The following is a 22,997-nucleotide window of genomic DNA, read 5'->3' as shown; positions in this document are numbered from 1 at the left end:
TGCAGTTTATGGAATCCAAAAGAACTCTGCCACTTGTTAATGGTCACACAGTGCCATTTTCCTTTGTACAGCTGGGCTTGAACCCTTCCTCTGTGGACTCTGTGGTGGTGGGTAAAGGCAGCGAGGTCAAAATGAAACCTGGACAGAAGCTCCATATTGTCAATCAGCTCTACCCATACACTATACAGTTCAAAGAGGATTCTAGTGGCCATCACAGTGGCACCAAAAGATCAAGAGAGCTGGGCTCAGAGGACAGAGAGAGCCAGAGAGAATGTCCAAGTGTGAAAGCAGTTAAACAGGAAGGAAGTGTCTCTTCAGACAGCCATGAAGATGTCACATCAACTACTGTGAGCAAACAAAAGACAGTGTGCCTATTTAGAATTTAATGCTTCCCGATGTTTGTGTTGTGTAAACCTATCACTGACATGAGAATGTTGGGTTGCTTTAAACAACAGAAATTATGAGAAATGTGTTTCAGGCACCAGCTGGACATTGGAGTCAAGGTCTGAAGGCATCAATGCAAGATCCAAAGATGCAGGTATTAAAACGTGTTCCTTTCTCTTACTCGCGGACTGTTAGCGACATTACTTATGCCTGCAGTACTTTTCTCACAGCTCCTCCTTTTGTTTAGGTGTACAAGGATGAGAAAGTGGTAGTAATCAAAGATAAATATCCCAAAGCTCACTACCACTGGCTCGTCCTCCCTTGGAAGTCCATTTCCAGTCTGAAGGACTTGTGTGAGGAGCACTGTGATCTGCTAAAGCACATGCAGCATGTTGCTGATCAGATGGTTCAGCAGTGCCCAGATGCTGGCTCAGTTCGCTTCCGTACAGGATACCATGCCATCCCCAGTATGAGGTAAGGAGTTAGTTTTCCTGATTCCATTGCATTGAAAGACCTCAATGGTGTCTTATACAGGTTAGCCCAATTTCACAATGTGTTATACATCCTATAGTACCTACCAAGAAGCGTTAAAAAAAAAATGACAAAAAACACAACACAATGGAAATGAGGCAAATGAATACAGTTGCCTCATTTACACCATTACCAGTTTTATGGTAATGTGGTTCAAAAGAAGTCATGAAATCTAGGCTGGAGTCTCCCATGTGGTTCTGCACAGTCTGTCTGAACCTTGTAACACCTTAAGTTAACAGTGGGTTGTCCACCACAAGTCTCCATCACAGACTCTGAGTGAGCGTGTGTGGGACTGGTGGTGCAGAGTGTTACTTAAAAAGAACACAAGAAATGCTATCTACAGTTTTGCCAGTTGGTACATGGAGCACTTGAGCCTAGATTTGATCTTTTCTTGTATGAAAGTCTGAAAAGAACATAGCATGTATCTCATTGGAGATAAGGAATTGGGCTATTGTACCAGTCTAAAGTTTGGACACACTTTCCCATTCCAAACTTTTGATTGGTGCTGTATGTAAACCTGGGTTTGATTCCTGGTCACGGTACCTATCTGTGTCCTCATATACGACTTTGTTTGCATTGTCCCAGTCCACCCAGCTAGAAATGGGTACTGGTCTTGGTTGGGGAAGTAACGTGGTGTCCCATACAGGAATCTCATCCACTTCACACCACAGTATCTGGGGATAACCCCGGGCACCAGTGGGCCTCAGGGCCTGTGTGGGCCTTACTTCTTCTTCTGTGAATTAACAGTAAAATTCTACATAAGAAATTTTCATTTCAGAAGGAAAATTACAAAAACACTCAGTTATGAACCAGTTATTTTTGGTCTGTTTAAAAAAAATGGGGCCACAATCAAAAATTGTTCTTTACACACTGCTCACCCAATTTGGAAGCATTTACCTTCAAATTAAAAGTGGCAGTCTGCACTACGAGCTCACATTCATTATTTGCTTTCGTCTATAAGACAGTATGATTGAAAATTTAAAGCTTAATAGCCTTGTCAGTGTCTCTGTCTGTATATGGGTCTGACTGTGAATATAAAGTAACACATTTTGTTTGTACTTTTTTTTTACAGTCATATACACCTTCACGTCATCAGCCAGGACTTTGACTCTCCATGCCTGAAGAATAAAAAGCACTGGAACTCCTTCACGACTGACTATTTCATTGACTCTAAGGGTGAGGGCAAATCAGATTCCACAGTGAAATACAGTGTATTGTCAGTTTATACTGAACTACATATTGTACTACCCTTTTTTTTATATGCAGATGTCCTTGAGATGCTTGAAACAAGTGGGCGGGTCAGTGTTAAAGAAGGTGCCAGTGAGATGCTGAAGCTTCAACTTCGCTGTCATGTGTGTCGCAAAGAATTTCCGACTATGCCTGGACTGAAGGAACACCTCAAGTCTCACCTTCCAAAATAACGTTACTGTAGACAGATTATACTACAAGCTGTTTATTGGTTCACTGTTTTGTTTTATTTGGTTTTTCTGTTAAGTAATTTATAGTTTTATAAACTTTTTTTTTTTTAACAAAGAAATTTAATTTTCTTATAAAATACTTGGATGGAAGTATGCACCTGTTGCTTTAGGTATAGTTTGTTGCATTTGTTTGACAAACACTGTAAAAAAAAAAAAAAAGTCTTTTTAAGCCACGTCAACTACAGATTTGACATTGTGCTATTGTTTCATATTTTCAAGCATTTGTATTAAATGTTCTGGCAAAAAAAGTTTTTCTTTTATAATCAGAGGAAAGCAAATTGTCTGTTATATTGTAGAATATCTGCTTTTAATCCATCAAAATTCAGATTGAAGAGGAATTGTTTGTTCCACAACCATACATTTTACAAATATTACATATTTCAACAGACCATATCACATGGTGAAAGGAAGTTGCTATGATTATGCTGAAAATATATATATTTTTTCCTCTCTCTCCTTTGGAAATATGGACTCAAGAGTTAGCTTGAAGGTAACTGAAGTGATCACTAGGATAATCAGCAGTGTTTCTGCATAGCCTATGTTGACTTTTCATTTGATTCAACTGACCGATCTGCTCTGTGGGACATCCTGAGGATCTGGAATACCCTGTGGTCGAAACAGGTCATGAGTGACACATGCAGTGGGGGTAGAGACTGACTTCTTCCCAGTGAGTTCTGGCCTTTTTCAGGGATGTGTTCTGGCTGCCGACTTTGTTCAGTGTTTACATGAACTGGGTAGGGTTGTGGAGGCTTTGTCAGTGAATAAAGGTTTACTGACCTTTGTGGACAATGCTGTGATTGTCGTAGAATCTGGATGCCCTGATTGCGGCATTTTTTATAAGACTGAGTCAGTGGACGTCCGGGTTTTCAGTAATTTCCTAACTCAGTCATTGTTTATGCAGTGAAAGTCAAAGTTCACTTACTTCAGCAGTGACTTTGGGTCCTTTGTCTTTGAGATTAAAAAATGCCTGAGAAGAGCAAATTTAATCATGGGGTCCCCTGGATTGCATTGTATGGTGATCCAAGTGTTTATGGTCCTGGCATTTCCTGTATTATTGCGCGTTAGTGAGAAAATGATAAACTGGTTGCTGAAAGCAAAAACAGGTTTCTCTGGTACAAGGTCTCTTCAGGGGATCCTTCAGTGCCTTTGTGCTAAATGAACAATTACTTTGGGTCGCACAGATGGGGCATGCTACTGATATTGTGAGAACATAATGCTACAGTAATTTGTCCAGGTGTTGTGTTTATTGGCAAAGTCCTGTGTGCAGGTGCCTCAGTGTTGAGAATCCCAACACCACCCACAATTCACCTTGCTGTGTCACATATGCAGTCTATACTGTAGATGGTTACTTTTGTGAGGTGGGGAGGTACCAGTGGTGTATCTGGGTGGTTGCCATCAAGGATTCAAGGTGGTTTTAAAAATATAGAAAATTTGTTGAATCTACAGAAAATGACTGCCTATGCATTTATCTTTAAATTTTACTATGTTCCACTCACTGATCCACTCACTGATCTTCGGTAATGTCTGTGTCAAATGAGCGGAGACTTAGACAGACCCACATGAGGATCACTTGCATTGGGAGGGAGTGTCAGCCCTGTGCGTGATCCAGATCTCCGACAGCCGGAGAAGACCAAGAGGATGCCCACACTTCACCTGGCTGCAGCAGATGGATGCTTTAGGACAGGTGGGAACAGATTAGGAAATGGAGCGCGCCGCGGCCTCAACTTTACGTAAATTATGGATCTTTTAGTGAAACTTAGGGCTAGTGGCCAGCAATCACCTTAGTATCCCATTTTTCTTGTTTAATGCTGGCAAAGTTATTGTTGTGAAAGGGTAGGAACACGGACCCACAACAGGGGGCGTAAATGAACGGGCAATGGATAAGCCAAAACAGTAACAATTTAATGTTATGACGTGCACAACGGAATACAGACAAAACAGGTTTGGAAAAACAGTCAATTATACGTTGAGTGAAGAGTGGGCAGGCTCGAGGATATGAGACATCCGTCCAGAAACAAGCCGGATCCCACACGGCTTCCACCACCAACGGATCTGAAGAACACCGGAGCCGCCAAGTCCTGGGTCCCCAGGTGGCCACCATCTCCAGCTGTCAGACCTGGTACTACTGGCAGAGAGAACAGAAACAATGCAGGTGAGTGAGTACGCACACTCAGTAATTCTTCAGTCTGTGTCCTGTAAGGAGGGAGAACCTCCACCTCCAATAACACACTCGTACAGCTCCTGGAAAACCACTTATCTGGTTGGGGTGTGAGGCGAAGCCGTCGCAGTCCACACTAAACGCCAATGCAGCAGATAAGGACACGTCGCAGGAAAAAGGCTGTAAATGAGATCAGACTTGTTTGTTAAGGATGCAGCAGAGAAATTACCTTTAGGGTAGCTGATTTCTCGGCGGGGAGGTGGAGTTGCAGTCCGGCCTTTATGGTGATGGTGTTGAGTAGTGGATGAGTGACAGCTGGTACAGATGAGTGACAGCTGTCACTCCCGGGCCCTCCGACACCCTCTCGTGCTTGAAGCCCGCACTTCAAGCAGGGTGCCATCTTGTGGTGGTGGGCCAGCAGTACCTCCTCTTCAGCGGCCCACACAACAGGACCCCCCCCTCAACGGGCGCCCAGGCTTGTCCGGGTGACGGGTGTAGAAGTCGGCCAGGAGGGCCGGGTCCAGGATGAAGCTCCTCTTCACCCAGGAGCGCTCTTCGGGTTCTTAACCCTCCCAGTCCACCAGATACTGGAACCCCCGGCCCTTTCGACCAACGTCCAGGAGCCGGCGTACTGTCCACGCGGGCTCCCCGTCGATGATCCGGGCAGGAGGCGGCACCGGTCCAGGGGCACACAGTGGTGAGGAATGGCAGGGCTTGAGTCTTGACACATGAAAAACGGGGTGTATCCACAGTGAAGCTGGCAGCTTCAGCTTCACTGTGGCCGGACTGAGGACTTTAAGTATGGTAAAAGGTCCTATAAACCTGTCCTTTAGCTTCTGGGATTCCACCTGCAGGGGGATGTCCTTAGTGGATAGCCAAACCTCCTGCCCGGGCTGGTATGCAGGGGCCGGGGAACGCTGGCGGTCTGCATGGGCCTTGGCCCTCGTCCGGGCTTTGAGCAGGGCAGAGCGGGCGGTACGCCACACCCGACGGCACCTCCTCATATGGGCCTGGACACCTCAAATGGGGAGAGGCCGGTAGCAGATGATACTTGACTATTGTGAGCGTACTCGATCCCGGCCAGATGGTTGCTCCAGGCCATCGGGTGCGCGGAGGTCACGCAGCAGAGGGCCTGCTCCAAATCCTGGTTCGCCCGCTCTGCCTGTCCGTTCGTCTGAGGATGGTACCCAGACGAGAGACTTACGGTGGCCCCCAGTTCCCTGCAGAAACTCCTCCAGACTTGAGAGGAGAACTGAGGACCACGATCCGAGACGATGTCCGATGGAATCCCATGCAGACGCATGATGTGGTGGACCAGGAGGTTTGCAGTCTCCTGGGCCGTCGGGAGCTTCGGGAGGGCCACGAAGTGGGCCGCCTTGGAGAACCGGTCCACTATCGTGAAGATGGTGGTCATGCCCTGGGACGGCGGGAGGTCCGTGACGAAGTCCAGGCCAATGTGAGACCAGGGGCGATGAGGCACGGGCAAAGGCTGGAGGAGGCCCGGGGCCTTATGATGGTCAGCTTTGCCCCTGGCGCAGGTGGTGCAGGCCTGGACGTATTCCCGGACGTCGGCTTCCAGAGACGCCCACCAGAAGCACTGCCGGACCACTGCCACGGTTCTTCGCACCCCTGGATGGCAGGAGAGCTTGGAACCGTGACAGAAGTCTAGGACTGCAGCCCTGGCCTTTGGTGAGACGTACAACTTGTTCTTCGGACCGGTTCCCGGGTCCGGGTTCCGTGTCAGGGCCTCCCGGACGGTCTTCTCCACGTCCCAGGTGAGGGTGGCCACGACAGTGGACTCGGGGATGATGGTTTCCGTCAGGTCTGACAGCTCGGTCATGACTTCCTCCTCGTGCACCCGGGACAGGGCGTCAGATCGTTGGTTCTTCGTCCTGGGGCGATATGTGATCTGAAAGTCAAAACGCCTGAAGAACAGTGACCAGCGGGCTTGCTTGGGGTTCAGACGCTTGGCGGTCCGAATGTACTCCAGGTTCCGATGGTCCGTGAAAACCGTAAATGGTACCGAAGCTCCCTCCAACAGGTGTCTCCTCTCCTCCAGAGCCTCCTTCACCGCAAGAAGTTCCAGATTGTCAACGTCATAGTTCCTTTCAGGCGGGGTCAACCTGCCGGAAAAGTAGGCACATGGGTGGAGAACCTTGTCGGACTCCCCACTCTGGGATAGCACGGCTCCCATCCCTGAGTCAGAGGCATCCACTTTGACTATAAACTGGCGTTTTGGATCGGGCTGCACCAGAACTGGTGCAGTCGAGAACCGGCGTTTCAACTGCCTAAACGCGGCTTCGCACCGACCCGACCAGGTGAAGGGGACTTTAGTGGAGGTCAGGGCTGTCAGGGGCTAACTACCTGACTGTAGCCGTGTGGTTCCGGTCTTACCTTGGAGAGGCGTCTCCTATCTTCGAGCCTGCCCACACGACACTTTTGTGAATTGACTGTTGTCCATTTCTGTGATTGGTTGTATTCGTTGTGCACATTCACAACAGTAAAACGTTGTTATTTGACTTACTCCATTGTCCGTTCATTTGCGCCCCCTGTTGTGGGTCCGTGTTCCTACACTTTCCCAACAGGATATCTCGGCCAGCGTCATGGATCCCGAGGGGCGTCAACCGGCTGTTGAACGGCCAATGGAAGAACAAGGCGCACAGGCGTCCGCAGGAGGGGTAATCGGTGAGTTGCAGCGGATCCTCACCGCTTTCACGACTCGGTTAGATTTGATGACCGAGCAGAATGTCCTCCTGAACCGCAGGGTGGAGGCTCTCGTCGCGCAGGTGGAAGCGCGCCCTCCGGGCGCCGCTGCGGCTCTCCCTCCCGTAGAACCTGTGCGTAACAACGACGTTCCACTGGTTGTCCAACGACCCCTCCCACCTTCCCCTGAAGCATACATAAGCCCCCCAGAGCCGTACGGAGGCTGTGTGGAGACGTGCGCGGATTTTCTTATGCAGTGTTCGCTCGTCTTTGCACAGCGTCCCGTCATGTACGCGACTGACGCTAGCAAAGTAGCTTATGTGATAAATCTGCTTCGTGGTGAGGCACGCGCTTGGGCTACAGCGCTCTGGGAGCAAAGTTCACGGCTCCTTCTGACATATGATGGGTTTGTGAGGGAGCTCAGAACGGTGTTCGATCACCCTAATAGAGGAGAGACCGCTTCAGCCGTGCTGCTGTCAATGAGACAGGGGCGCCGGAGCGCAGCTGCCTATGCAGTCGACTTCCGCATCGCGGCTGCGAGGTCCGGCTGGAATAGCGCTGCCCTCCGCGCCGCCTTCGTAAACGGACTGTCATTGGTCCTCAAGGAGCACCTGGTGGCTAAGGACGAACCGCGGGATTTAGATGGGCTTATCGATCTTGTTATACGTTTAGACAATCGGTTAAATGAGCGCCGTCGGGAACGAGACGAAGGGCGTGGCCAGGCACGCGTCGTCCCTCTCCCTTCCGGTTCCGACCGCGTTCCGCCCTCCCCACGCTCCACGGCCCCTGCGCTCCGTGCGGTTACAGCCCCCCCTGCTGACGAAGCTATGGACACGAGTAGGGCAACATTTAGGGCACCGGTCACACAAAGGAGGCTGGCCCGCGGGGCGTGTTTTTGTTTGTGGCTCGATTGAGCATCAAGTAAGGGACTGCCCCGAGCAGTTAAACACCAACGCCCGCCCCTAGAAACTGGGCTAGGGGTGGGCCGAGACGTTCACGTGGGACACACCCACATCGCCACACGACTCCCAGTTACAATCCTTTATGAGGATTTAACCCTGAAGGCCCCAGCACTGGTGGACACGGGCTCAGAAGGGAATTTGCTAGATAGCAAATGGGCTAGGGAGATAGGGCTCCCTCTGGTGGCGCTTACCTCGCCTGTGCAGGTACGGGCGCTAGATGGCTCCCTACTCCCTCCAATAACTCACAAGACACCACCAGTAACTCTGGTGGTGTCGGGGAATCCCCGGGAGGAAATCGAGTTTTTCGTGACTCCGGCCACCTCCCGTGTGATTTTAGGTTTTCCCTGGATGTTGAAACACAATCCCCGGATCGATTGGCTGTCCGGGGTAGTGGTTCAGTGGAGCGAGACCTGCCATCGGGTATGTTTAGGTTCCTCGGTTCCTCCTGGTTCCCAGGCCAGGGAGGAGGTCAGAGCCCCGCCCAATCTAGGGACGGTGCCGGTGCAGTACCATGACCTTGCGGAGGTGTTCAGCAAGGATCTGGCACTCACCCTTCCCCTGCACCGCCCGTATGATTGTGCCATTGATTTGGTTCCAGGCGTTGAGTTCCCGTCCAGTAGGCTGTACAACCTCTCACGATCTGAACGCGAATCAATGGAGACCTACATCCGGGACTCTTTGGCTGCCGGGTTGATCCGGAATTCCACCTCCCCGATGGGTGCGGGTTTCTTTTTTGTGGGGAAAAAGGATGGCGGATTACGTCCATGCATCGATTACAGGGGGCTGAACGAATCACGGTTCGTAACCGATACCCCTTACCCTTGTTGGATTCGGTGTTCACGCCCCTGCATGGAGCCAAGATATTCACCAAGCTTGATCTTAGGAATGTGTATCACCTGGTTCGGATCCGGAAGGGAGACGAGTGGAAGACGGCATTTAACACCCCGTTAGGTCATTTTGAGTACCTGGTCATGCCGTTCGGTCTTACAAATGCTCCCGCGACGTTCCAAGCATTGGTTAATGATGTCTTGCGGGACTTCCTGCACCGATTCGTCTTCGTGTATTTAGACGACATACTCATCTTTTCTCCGGATCCTGAGACCCATGTCCGACATGTACGTCAGGTCCTGCAGCGGTTATTGGAGAACCGGCTGTTTGTTAAGGGCGAGAAGTGTGAGTTTCACCGCACCTCTTTGTCCTTCCTGGGGTTCATCATCTCCCCCAACTCCGTCGCTCCTGATCCGACCAAGGTTGCGGCGGTGAGAGACTGGCCCCAACCCACAAGCCGTAGGAAGCTGCAACAGTTCCTCGGCTTTGCGAATTTCTACAGGAGGTTCATTAAGGGCTACAGTCAGGTTGTTAGCCCCCTGACAGCCCTGACCTCACCAAAAGTCCCCTTCACCTGGTCGGATCGTTGCGATGCCGCGTTCAAGGAGTTGAAACGGCGCTTCTCGTCTGCACCCGTTCTGGTGCAGCCCGATCCTAGTCGCCAGTTAGTGGTTGAAGTGGATGCCTCGGACTCAGGGATAGGAGCTGTGCTGTCCCAGAGTGGGAAGACCGATAAGGTCCTTCACCCGTGTGCCTATTTTTCCCACAGGTTGACCCCGGCTGAACGGAACTATGACGTCGGCAACCGAGAACTCCTTGCGGTGAAAGAGGCTCTTGAAGAGTGGAGACATCTGTTGGAGGGAACGTCCGTGCCATTCACGGTTTTCACTGACCACCGGAACCTGGAATATATCAGGACCGCCAAGCGGCTGAATCCCAGGCAAGCCCGCTGGTCACTGTTCTTCGGCCGTTTTGACTTCCGCATCACCTACCGGCCCGGGACCAAGAACCAGAAATTGGATGCCTTGTCCCGGGTACACGAAGACGAGGTCAAAACGGAGTTGTCGGATCCACCGGAACCCATCATCCCGGAGTCCACTATCGTGGCCACCCTCACCTGGGACGTAGAGAGAACCGTCCGGGAGGCCCTGGCACGAAGCCCGGACCCCGGGACTGGACCAAAGAACAGACTTTACGTCCCACCAGAGGCAAGGGCTGCAGTCCTGGACTTCTGTCACGGCTCTAAGCTCTCCTGTCATCCAGGGGTGCGAAGAACCGTGGCAGTTGTCCGGCAGCGCTTCTGGTGGGCGTCCCTGGAGGCCGACGTCCGGGACTATATCCAGGCCTGTACCACCTGCGCCAGGGGCAAGGCCGACCATCGCAAGGCTCCGGGACTGCTACAGCCACTGCCCGTGCCTCATCGCCCCTGGTCCCACATCGGCCTGGATTTTGTCACGGGCCTCCCGCCGTCCCAGGGAAACACCGTCATCCTCACGATAGTGGACCGATTCTCCAAGGCGGCCCACTTCGTGGCCCTCCCGAAGCTCCCAACGGCCCAGGAGACAGCGGACCTCCTGGTCCACCACGTCGTCCGCCTGCATGGAATACCATCAGACATCGTCTCCGATCGCGGTCCCCAGTTCTCCTCGCATGTCTGGAGGAGCTTTTGCCGGGAACTGGGGGCCACGGTCAGTCTCTCATCCGGGTATCACCCCCAGACCAACGGGCAAGCAGAGCGGGCCAATCAAGAAATGGAGCAAACGCTACGTTGTGTGACAGCCGCGCACCCGGCGGCCTGGAGTACTCATCTGGCCTGGATCGAGTACGCCCACAACAGTCAAGTGTCATCAGCCACCGGCCTCTCCCCCTTTGAGGTGTGTTTGGGGTATCAGCCCCCATTATTCCCGGTGGTTGAGGGAGAGGTCGGTGTGCCCTCGGTCCAGGCCCACCTGCGGAAGTGCCGTCGGGTGAGGCGTGCCGCCCGTTCTGCTTTGTTGAGGGCCCGGATGAGGGCGAAGACCCATGCAGACCGGCGGCGGACCCCGGCCCCTACGTATCGCCCCGGGCAGGAAGTGTGGTTGTCCACCAAGGACATTCCACTGCAAGTGGCCTCCCCAAAACTGCAAGACAGGTACATAGGTCCGTTTAAGATTCTCAAGGTCATCAATCCCGCTTCGGCTTCCAGCCTCACTGCGGATCCATCCAGTATTCCATGTGTCAAAAATCAAGCCCCATCACACCTCGCCCCTCTGTACACCCGGTCCGGTGCCACCTCCTGCCCGGATCATCGATGGCGAGCCGGCTTGGACAGTGCGCCGGTTGTTGGACGTCCGACGGATGGGCCGGGGCTTTCAATATCTGGTGGACTGGGAGGGGTACGGCCCTGAAGAACGCTCCTGGGTGAAGAGGAGCTTCATCCTGGACCCGGCCCTCCTGGCCGACTTCTACCGTCGCCACCCGGACAAGCCCGGTCGGGCGCCAGGAGGCGCCCGTTGGGGGGGGGTCCTGTTGTGTGGGCCGCTGAAGAGGAGGTACTGCTGGCCCACCACCACCAGAGGGCGCCCTGCCTGGAGTGTGGGCTCCAGGCACCAGAGGGCGCCGCCGCCTCACGGGAGCAGCCTCGGTGACAGCTGTCACCCATCACCTGAGACAGCTGACGGCACTCATCAGTGGGGTATATCAGCAGGACGGCATCTCCACCTCATTGCCGAGATATCGTTTTTACCGGAGAGGTAACGTATTGACGCTAACAGAGTGTATCTTTTTTGGATTGAGCTAGTTGTTTGGATTACTGTTCCAACGAGAGGTGGAGGTAACTTTCCTGCTGTTCGGAGTCCTGGGTGCAAACGCGCCCCCATCTGACTGTACTTTGTTTCCTCGCCAGCAGTACCAGGTCCGACACGCGGAGGCAGTGGCCACCTGGGAGTTCGGGACGTGGCGGCTCCAGTATTCCCGGGGTCCTGTGGCGGAGGAAGCCGTGTGGTTCCGGTCTTACCTTGGAGAGGCGTCTCCTATCTTCGAGCCTGCCCACACGACACTTATGTGAATTGACTGTTGTCCATTTCTGTGATTGGTTGTATTCGTTGTGCACATTCACAACAGTAAAACGTTGTTATTTGACTTACTCCATTGTCCGTTCATTTGCGCCCCCTGTTGTGGGTCTGTGTTCCTACACTTTCCCAACACACAAACTCAGTATATGTCGTTAGGAGCCGTGAATTTTGCTCCCAGAGCGCCGTAGCCCAGGCGCGTGCCTCTCCTCGAAGCAAATTTATTACGTAAGCTAGCATCTGACGCATACATGACGGGACGCTGTGAAAAGACGAGCGAGCACTGCATCAAGAAGTCTGCGCACGTCTCGACACAGCCTCTGTACGGCTCCGGAGGGCTTATGTATGCTTCAGGGGACGGTGGGGGGGTTCGTTGAACGACCACCGGAATGTCTGTTTCTGGCGCTCGATCAGCAGGAGGAGGTGCTGCAGCAGCGCCCTGAGCATGCGTTTCCACCTGGGCGGTGAGAGCCTCCATCCTCCGATTGAGAATAACGTTCTGCTCGGTAACTAAGTCCAACCGAGCAGTAAAAGCGGTTAAGATTTGCTGCAGCTCACCTAACACGCCTCCTGCTGACGCCTGTTCACCTCGCTCTTCCATTGGCTGTTCAAGCGATGATTGACGCCCCTCGGGATCCATGACGCTGGCCGAGAAATCCTGTTGTGAAAGTGTAGGAACACGGACCCACAACAGGGGGCGTAAATGAACGGGCAATGGATAAGCCAAAATAGTAACAATTTAATGTTATGACATGCACAACGTAATACAGACAAAACAGGTTTGGAAAAACAGTCAATTATACGTTGGGTGACGTGTGGGCAGGCTCGAAGATAGGAGACGTCCATCCAGAAACGAGCTGGATCCCACACAGCTTCCACCACCAACGGATCTGAAGAACACCGGAGCCGCCAAGTCCTGGGTCCCCAGGTGGCCACCGTCTCCAGCTGTCAGACCTGGTACTGCTGGCAGAGGGTTCAGAAACAATGCAGGTGAGTGTGAGTTCGCACACTCAGTAATTCTTCAGTCTGTGTCCTGTAAGGAGGGAGAACCTCCACCTCCAATAACACACTTGTACAGCTCCTGGAAAACCACTTATCTGGTTGGGGTGTGAGGCGAAGCCGTCGCAGTCCACACCAAACGCCAATGCAGCAGATAAGGACACGTCGCAGGAAAAAGGCTGTAAATGAGATCAGACTTTTGTTTGTTAAGGATGCAGCAGAGAAATTACCTTTAGGGTAGCTGATTTCTCGGCAGGGAGGTGGAGTTGCAGTCCGGCCTTTATGGTGATGGTGTTGAGTAGTGGATGAGTGACAGCTGGTACAGATGATGAGTGACAGCTGTCACTCCCGGTCGCTCAGACGCCCTCTCGTGCTTGAAGCCCGCACTTCAAGCAGGGCGCCATCTTGTGGTGGGGGGTCAGCAATACCTCCTCTTCAGCGGCCCACACAACAGTTATACTGTATATCTTGTCTTTCAGATGCCTAATTGTTTTTCTCTCTGTTTAAGGTGTAGCTCCATCCAGAGATGGGTGTGGTATTTGTGCTGAAAATCCTCCTGTGCACCAACAGCATTTTTTCTATATTTGTTTTGTGAATTGTTCTGTAATTTATGTTTGTAGCATGGCCCAAGCAGAGGATCACCCCTTTGAGTCTGGTCTGCTTGAGGTTTCTTCCTTACCACTGCTGCTCTGGGGGTTAGTAAGGTTAGACCTTACTTGTGTGAAGCGCCTTGATTTGGTTCTATATAAATGAAAAATTGAAACTGTAATAGATCGGTTGTCTGCCTGGGCGGTTGCTATCCAGGTCTCAAGGTGCTTTTGTGGTGGTGTGGATGCAGTGAAACAGTGCCAGAGTGCTCCAAGACTTGACTTAACATTCATTATATATCATGAACATTTTAATGTTCGGGCTTGAAATGTCTAAATTTAAAAATATAGATGTATAAACTGTAGTGTTACAATTTATCCTGGGTATATCTACAAACTGCCTGAATAGATAGGGGGTTTTTGTTTGTTTGTTTTTGGCAGTGGATATTTTGCCAGACCCGGCAAACTTACAGCTAGCGATGTTTTGCCGGATCTCCTATCTGATTGGCATCGGTACCAGAACCTGTGATGAAATCACCTCTGGCAAAGTTGAACTGGACGATATGTCGCCGTACGTGGCACCGGCAAAATGGAGGGTTGCGCTGTTTTGCCGGCCGTCTAAATTTATTCATGATGGAACGGAACGGCCACGGTTGGGCGGGAAGTTAAAGGCGATCGGAGTTTATTTTCAATTTATTTTTATTTATATAGCACCAAATCACAAGAGTTGCCTCAAGGCGCTTCACACAAGTAAGGTCTAACCTTACCAACCCCCAGAGCAATAGTGGTAAGGGAAAAACTGACTGAGGAAGAAACCTCAAGCAGACCAGACTCAAAGGGGTGACCCTCTATTTGGGCCATCCTACAGACATAAATTACATAACAATTCAGAAACAATTCACAAAACAAATACACAGGAAATGCTGTTGGTGCACAGGACAGGAGGGTCTCCAGCACAAATACAACTCCCATCTCTGGATGGAGCTGCACCTTAAACAGAAAGAAAAAACAGAATTAGGCATCAGAGTTTAAGATCTCCTTATTTCACATTCATAGTAGCTCGATATTGGTGATTTTCATGATTGAAAATTGAAATATTTTACCGTTCACTATTTTCAGGAGTAGACTAATCGAAGGTTTTGCAGACATGACACTGACAGAGAAAAAACAGGATAAACGTGCTGACATGGACTTCTGTATTTTTGTTTTTATTCTGACGTCTTTTCAGTGCAAAAATCGAATCAAAAATAACCCCCCCTATCCAACTTTTTTATAAAAAAGGACGCTCACAAACTTTATTTGGCCTAATGAGCAAAACTAGACCTATTCCAATGAGTTTATTTCCTTATTTGGCTTTCACCGTCTCACATTTCCAGTTTGCATACAAAAATTTGCTGGGAAAGCTGCCATGTTTTATGAGTGTCACCTTGAATTTTCATAAATGATCCCAAATAAATAAGTTAATAGAGCAAATAGGTCCACCTATATCAGCCACAAAACTACACTCCATTGGTGGTTTTACGTTTTAGGCCCCAAACATGATTATTAAACACCTAATCTTTATAAATAAATTATTTAGTCCCCCAGTCTACCCAGGGAGTGTTTTATACAGCAAAAATTACCCAGTACTGGTAGCAAAGGTAGTCAACTACAGATTTTGGGCATATGGGTATGGTACTTGCAATTTATTGATAAGCATTTTATTTAGCTCAGATAACTACAACACCTGTTTTCACTAGACAATTTCAAACTAATTTTGTAGTCTTATCGGGCTCGAACTGAAGACCTTGCTGCTGCCTTGGGAAGACAATTACACCAGACTTGTGTTGGTCTGCACCAGACCAAGGCAAGGTTGACATTTTCTGGTGCCGTTATGTTTTTTTTTTTCTGGTTCAAAAGCACAAGAGCATCAGACTAAGTTCAAGCCCTGTATCAGCAGATCAAAAACAACTAAAAAGGCACATGTCTTTTCAACAAATTTATTTTGAATCACTGACAACATATTTACTTTATACACTATCACACAAAAGTTCTAATGATGATTAGGAAGGATAATCTGGTAAGCTGCCCACACAATATAATATTAATTATTTATTATATTATAGTATTTGGCAAGGAGAGGCTATCATTGCCAGAAGTATTGGGCAATGCATGGGATCAGACTACCAATTAGTAAGAAGAGTATAATTTGGTACTGTATGATGTCTAAAACCAGCATTTGTATTTTCTAACAATTTATGACTAAACTGAAGCTAATGAATTAAACAATCACGTATATTCTACTCTATTATTGAAGGCAGAACTTAAGACAAAGTCTTCCCAATGGTATTACTGATGGCCATGGGATAGGGTTACGCCCAGGAATTTGTGTACTGAGCATGTTGCAGCGACGAGTCACATCGTCATTGTCCATCTGACTGAGCACTAACACTGGCACTCCTCAAGGGCACCAAGCTACAAAAATAAGTGACAATACTGCAGATTGATTACCATGATTTTACACATTTTGGTGGTTCACCTGATTGATATCAATAACAGCAGCCTCTTCATCCTCTGCCCACAGCTTAACAAGGTCACGTAGCACTTTGATTCTCTGCTTGTATTTTTCCATGGACCCCTCACTGGCTAATGTTGCTAGTTTCTGTGCCTCAGTAAATGCCACCTTATACTTCTGAGATTGAGACAGAACCAGGCGGTGTTGCGCGATGGTAACTGGAACGTGGTGATTGTCGTCATTGTCTTGAATGGCATCATTATTCAGTGTAAGCAGGTCTGTGTAGAAATCCATCCTCCACCTTCGTGCAACAGCACTTTCAAAGTACAAATCCATGTTCTTATAACTTCGAAAAGAAATTATGTGCCTACATGGTAGCTGGTTAAGGATTGTAAACTGGTAGGTACACGAAGATGCAGTAACTGTCACCATACCTGATGACGATTCAATGGCTATAGTCTCTTCGGCAGTCTCTGGTACATTGCTCTTATCTGCTAGATCGATCTGCTTGAGGACAAGTTGATATGTACAACCCCTGGCAATAATTATGGAATCACCGGCCTCGGAGGATATTCATTCAGTTGTTTAATTTGTAGAAAAAAAAGCAGATCACAGACATGACACAAAACTAAAATCATTTCAAATGGCAACTTTCTGGCTTTAAGAAACACTATAAGAAATCAGGAAAAATAATTGTGGCAGTCAGTAACGGTTACTTTTTTAGACCAAGCAGAGGGAAAAAAAATATGGACTCACTCAATTCAAACTCTTAAAAGAGGGTAAATCATCACGCAATGTTGCAAAAGATGTTGGTTGTCTAAACTCTGGACCAAATACAAACAACATGGGAAGGTTGTTAAAGGCAAACATACTGGTAGACCAAGGAAGACATCAAAGCGTCAAGACAGAAAAAATCTGCATTGGGCAAAGTGATGATGCTGGAACTTTTGTTTGGTGCCGTTCCAATGTGATTTATAAAGAAGACTGCCTGAAGAGAACATGTAAATTTCCAGTCATTGATGATATGGGGCTGCATGTCAGGTAAAGGCACTCCACAAAGGGAGATGACTGTCATTACATCAACAATAAATGCACAAATTTATGTTGATATTTTGTACACTTTTCTTATCCCATCAATTGAAAGGATGTTTGGGGATGATGAAATCATTTTTCAAGATGATAATGCATCTTGCCATAGAGCAAAAACTGTGAAAACATTCCTTGCAACAAGACACATAAGGTCAATGTCATGGCCTGCAAATAGTCCGGATCTTAATCCAACTGAAAATCTTTGGTGGAAGTTGAAGAAAATGGTCCATGACAAGGCTCCAACCTGCAAAGCTGATCTGGCAACAGCAATCAGAGAAAGTTGGAGCCAGATTGATGAAGAGTACTGTTTGTCACTCATTAAGTCCATGCCTCAGAGACTGCAAGCTGTTCTAAAAGCCAGAGGTGGTGCAACAAAATACTAGTGATGTGTTGGAGTGTTCTTTTGTTTTTCATGATTCCATAATTTTTTCCTCAGAATTGAGTGATTCCATATTTTTTTCCCCCTCTGCTTGGTCCTAAAAAGTAACCGTTACTGACTGCCACAATTTTTTTTCCTGATTTCTTATAGTGTTTCTTAAAGCCAGAAAGTTGCCATTTGAAATGACTTTAGTTTTGTGTCATGTCTGTGATCTGCTTTTTTTTCTACAAAATTAAACAACTGAATGAACATCCTCCAAGGCCGGTGATTCCATAATTTTTGCCAGGGGCTGTATGCGGGGTGAGCCACTTAGCATATCTAGCTTTAGGAGTATTTTCTTCCAATGTGCAGGAATGCCTGTTCATATTACATTAGCAATTCTGCTGTCCTGTTCTTGCCGTAGACATCTTAATACCAACTCAAGGTCTTCAAAGAACTTTTTCAGGTTACTGAATCTCATGATCACCTGTTGCAACTTTTGGTTGATACTTTCAACACGATTTATTGTGTCATTGCCAAAATTGCAAGAGTTCTTTAGGCCAACAACCCACTCGCTCCTAATGTCATGCCAGCTGTGGTTCATGTAGTCCACAACAGGCTGGATACCGGTTTCTTCCAAAACTTGACAGTTTCTGGCATAATCTGCTTCATTTTTGGAATATGAAATTTTCTGTATGATTTCAAGGCACATTTTTTTCCCCTCTACTCTTATACCCATTTTCTTCACATTTATTTCTTTTCGTATGCTGCGCATCACATGAAATAGACACAGCTGCAGTGAGGCACTGGGCAGTAGCTCACTATACACCGAATGTTCTGTAAAATCCTTATCTGTTAATATTGTTTTAGTTGATTCCCAAGCAGGGTTGTGGTCTTTAAATAACTCCAGCAGCCACCTGTACCGGCATCTTCCGTGACCAGAACGAACACCGACAATTTCTCTCTCCCCATTGCCATCGACTGTCATTTGTAAAAATACTGGCATTCTCAAGTCATTCAACTTGTATGCTGCATCTGCAATCAAGAGTTCTGGGAATTGGCTCTTACTTTTCATTGTGTCATCTTGATAAAATATGGCGCGCAGAGACCCTTCATCCGTCAGCACCTCAATTGTTTTATCTGAAATGAAACAAGCATTGTTCAGTCAGTCTCACTTTCAAAATTAGCAGAGCCAAATATTTTCCACTAAAAAGTATCTGTATCTGAGTTCTCAATCATAGTAAGTGGAGGATTTCTAATTTATGTCCTGGTTCTCTGCATATTTTATGCAGCAGCCACAAAATATACAACCACATAGGCAAATTAAGGGGTTATTTTAGCTCAACTTTAGGCAAAAAGTCCCAAACTGGGTTTTATTTTATGCCAATTTCAAATATTGATTGGCAAAATTTTTATATACTCACTCAAAGCCAGCAACTACATTAAGCAAAAGAAAAGCAGCCCTGGGTCAAATTCCTTGTTTTCGAGATAAATGCAACAGTAGTAGAACACCTAGGGAAATCCCCAAGCAGCCAAATGAAGCTCAGTTGGGAACACATCACAGCTTTGAACCATATTGTCACCCCTAAAAATAGTCCCATAAAAAAAAATCGATGCTGTCAAACAGCCCCCCCGGAGGCCCCTGTATGTCATTTATAAGTGATCAATACAAAGTGACTGCAGCAGTGAGTGAAAAGGGAAATTTTAAAGTAAAGTAAAAGAGGCCATGACTCATCCCACAGCACAGCATAATGATTTCACTGCCTGTGGGCCTTTAAGGCTGTAACCATGTACTTGAAATGTAAACAAAGACCTATTTTATAAACATGGACTAAATATGTCCTAAATCTGCATATCTGCAAAATTCTTACCTGAAGATAGTTCACTAAGCAAATCTTCCAAGTTGGAATACTTTGGGTTCAATGCAGCAGCATGGTTGCTTAAATCCCTCAAGGTCACCATTTTGCTTGTTGTCTTTCGCATGTGGTCTTGAAGAATTTTCTTATTGGGTCTTGTTTGGAGAATTGCTTTCAACTTTTCTGACTCTTCAGCATTAATACGACGGGCTTTGGGGAGATGTTGATACACTTCCTGGAAAATCAGACATGACCAGTGATAAATAAAGGGTAAAGAGAAGTATTAAACAATTATAAAAACACTTGGACAAATACGGTTAACTACTGACAAGATTCATGGAAAATTATGAGAAAATCTTTGTGTTCAATTATACCATATTTTACACAAACTATGTATTGTAAACCAGTAAATGCAGTGACAGATTTGGGATTTTTTATAGGGGGGAGGGGGCGACTTTCTTCTGATTTGCAGCATGCAACTGCAACAACACTTGCCTCTGTCTATATACATTTTAAAATGTTGCTAAATATTCCAAAAATAGGAGTCCGCCCCTGAAATGATCACAACAGGAACAGGAAAAATATGTGAGTGGCCAGGACATTACGTGAAAATTTCCAGCTGGATATGATTGCAATGATAATTTTGGCTGCATGGATTAGTGCTACAAAAAGGTTGCAATTGTTTGACACTGAAAAAAGACTAGGTGACCTGTACTTCACAGAAGCTTCTCCAACTCCCCTTACATGTAGGAGATGGATAGTGACATATCATGTACCGGTAGTAATACACACCTCAGTAACAGGATGATTATGTTCAGCACACATGTTGACTACCACCAAGTTCTGACCATCCTTAGTTGCCCGGAAGTTGACAACCATCACAGAATGTTCTAAAAACATAAATATGGGCAGCTTATTTAATGTACATATTCTATAACTGCAATAATATTTCACCGTGCATATTAGTTCCCACAAAACCTCTAACCATGACCCCCATCAACCAGATCAAGGGTTGTTCTCAAACATCCAAGAAGTACCTCAACTACATGTCATTAGTCCAAGGGGCAGCTGGTGCAATTCACTATCAGTTGTGTGTGTGTGGAGACTTACTTGTAACCCTACTCTAAAAACAGAGTGGCTATATGCCCAACCGTTGGTTCATTAAAGTACAACCCCTGGCAAAAATTATGGAATCATGTTATGCCTATCTCGGCTTTCAATGCTTACCAGCCCAGTGAGTATAAGAGAAATTGTGGAGAGCTGGGCATGTCCCAACCCCTGGCACTCCGAAACTGAGGTGTTCCTTTGTCTCGCACGATCAGCGAATCGGTCATGATGCGCGAAGCCTCCGCGCGGCTTTCCATGACAAAATCTCTTCTTAAAAGTGAAATCTGCCAGAAAATGGCTGATGTCCAGCTCTTGTGATAACCAGAGAAATTGCTCACGACGCTCCCGGCTCCACACAGCGATCCGTTTAGAAATGATGTGGTGTTTTCTGCCTCTCGATGGCGGCTCTGAGCCGTGCACCATTGTGGGGCGTCCTTAAAGCTGTAGTAACAGTCCTTATTCTCGGTGAAGCCCGTAAAATTTTCCACAGAAAGCCAGATAAAATTTTCGAATGGTTTCCAGCTGCTTGTCTCTAACAGTTGCTGAAAAAATTCTGATGGAAAAAAAGCCCAAATCATTCCGCCATTTCCTGACAATGAAAATCCGACGAGGGGGCTGGACCACTCCTCCCACAAGGCGTGCTCACAGGCGAATGACGCAACCGACAGGTGTGGAAAAACTCACGCATGCGCACGAAGGTTCAAGCTTGGCTGACGTAAAAACATATGAATCAAATCCATATAGTTTTTGTAAAAAATAAAAAGGTCCGTTACTTTTCTCACAGACCTCGTATGTCTGATTACAGTTAATGGCGTCATGTGTTATAAGAGTAGACTGCACTATTCAGTCTATGACAGAGGCGGTTGCTGTTGGTGCTCGCCGGTCGGTGTCCGTAAACAGCGTTCCTTCGGTCGACCCGTTTCCAGCCCGACCGGTCGTTGTGGTCCTATAATCACTTTACACTTTTTCAGCTGTTCAATGCGTTGTTGTAATGTCCAGTACCCGTGAGCGACCAAAGACTGGGAGATTTTCTCATTTCGGATCGCTTCATCCACCTCTCTGTATTCTCTCCTCCGCCACCAACACAAACGTCCGCAACTCATCCACGGACCAGTGCGAGTAAAAAAACAAACAAACAAAAAAACCTAGAAGTGAAACGAAACAAAAACACGGTTTCTGTAACACCGCTGTATTTAAAAATGGCGGGTTTGATTCTCGTCTCGGACGTTGTTCAAAAGAACAGCATAGTTTGATTAAAAAGTTGATTGGAGAGGGGAAAACGTATACGCAGGTGCAAAAAATTATAGGCTGTTCATCTACAATGATCTCCAATGCTTTAAAATGGACAAAACAGAGACGTGGAAGAAAACGGAAAACAACCATCAAAATGAATAGAACAATAACCAGAATGGCAAAGGCTCCCTCATTGATCAGCTCCAGGATGATCAAACATAGTCTAGGGTTACCTGTAAGTGTTGTGACAGAAGACGCCTGTGTGAAGCTAATTTATTTGCAAGAATCCCCCGCAAAGTCCCTCTGTTAAATAAAAGATGTGCAGAAGAGGTTACAATTTGCCAAAGAACACATCAACTGGCCTAAAGAGAAATGGAGGAATATTTTGTGGACTGATGAGAGTAAAATTGATCTTTTGGGGTCCAAGGGCCGCAGACAGTTTGTGAGACGACGCCCAAACTCTGAATTCAACTGAGAGAACAGAGATCTGATCGACAGTGCACATTACAGTGATTTTGGCGCCCCCTACTGTTAGGTGTTAACACGTAACATTATCACAACTTATCAACTAACATCTTTAAAATAATTTCTTATACAGCATACAACACGTGGGGAAGAATTAATGTCAAGTTACATAACACGCAACATATTATCACAACTTATCAACTAACAACTTTAAAATAATTCCTTATGCAGCATGCAATATGTGATGAAGAACTAACGTCAAGTTACATATATTAGCTGGGAAAAAAAAAAAAGGGCCTGTACGGGGCTCGAACCCGTAATTTTGACGTTATTAGCACCACGCTCTAACCACTGAGCTAACTGGCCAAGATGTAAAATATGACCGAGGTGGAGCTTATATGTCTGATTACACTTATTGCTGTGAATATATTATATAAAATTGAGTAGACTATGACTGAGGCTGGAAAGAAATACTGAGTACATTTCTGGTTCTGGATATGGAAAGACCATTGAAACCCTGTCAGCGCCCCCTGGGGACAATTGGCGCTACATACAATCTATTTTTTTTTTTTTTTACTGAAAAATTGACCTCAATTAAATTTATTTTGTCTACAGGTTCAACGCAATTGCATTTATTTGCAACCAGCACGCAAAGCAGCCCAACCAAAGAAGGGGGAAGAAAAAGCAAACACACACCAAGCAGTCACAACAGGTG

At 47.3% G+C, this 22,997-nt stretch overlaps 1 protein-coding gene and 1 non-coding gene across 3 annotated transcripts in view; one reads left to right on the top strand and one right to left on the bottom strand.

Moving 5' to 3' along the window:
- Positions 1-21,426, top strand: part of aptx (aprataxin) — a 41,168-nt gene extending 19,742 nt beyond the window's left edge. For both annotated transcript variants that reach the window (XM_034188146.1, XM_034188145.1), the window contains 8 exons: positions 72-347; positions 479-538; positions 632-858; positions 1,988-2,091; positions 2,182-2,337; positions 14,230-14,236; positions 20,608-20,611; positions 21,415-21,426. In XM_034188146.1, coding sequence (XP_034044037.1) covers positions 72-347; positions 479-538; positions 632-858; positions 1,988-2,091; positions 2,182-2,336 — 822 coding nt within the window. In that variant the 3' untranslated portion in view covers position 2,337; positions 14,230-14,236; positions 20,608-20,611; positions 21,415-21,426. The remainder of the gene's footprint in view (positions 1-71; positions 348-478; positions 539-631; positions 859-1,987; positions 2,092-2,181; positions 2,338-14,229; positions 14,237-20,607; positions 20,612-21,414) is intronic.
- Positions 21,427-22,575: 1,149 nt separating this feature from the next.
- trnai-aau lies at positions 22,576-22,648 on the bottom strand. The gene has a single exon. It is a non-coding gene; the product is annotated as a tRNA-Ile (tRNA).
- Positions 22,649-22,997: the final 349 nt, after the last annotated feature.

Source organism: Thalassophryne amazonica, chromosome 15 (genome assembly GCF_902500255.1).
Source record: "Thalassophryne amazonica chromosome 15, fThaAma1.1, whole genome shotgun sequence".
In the NCBI taxonomy this organism is placed as follows: domain Eukaryota; kingdom Metazoa; phylum Chordata; class Actinopteri; order Batrachoidiformes; family Batrachoididae; genus Thalassophryne; species Thalassophryne amazonica.
Note: the sequence above shows the minus strand (reverse complement) of the source record. Positions and strands in the feature narration are given on the sequence as shown.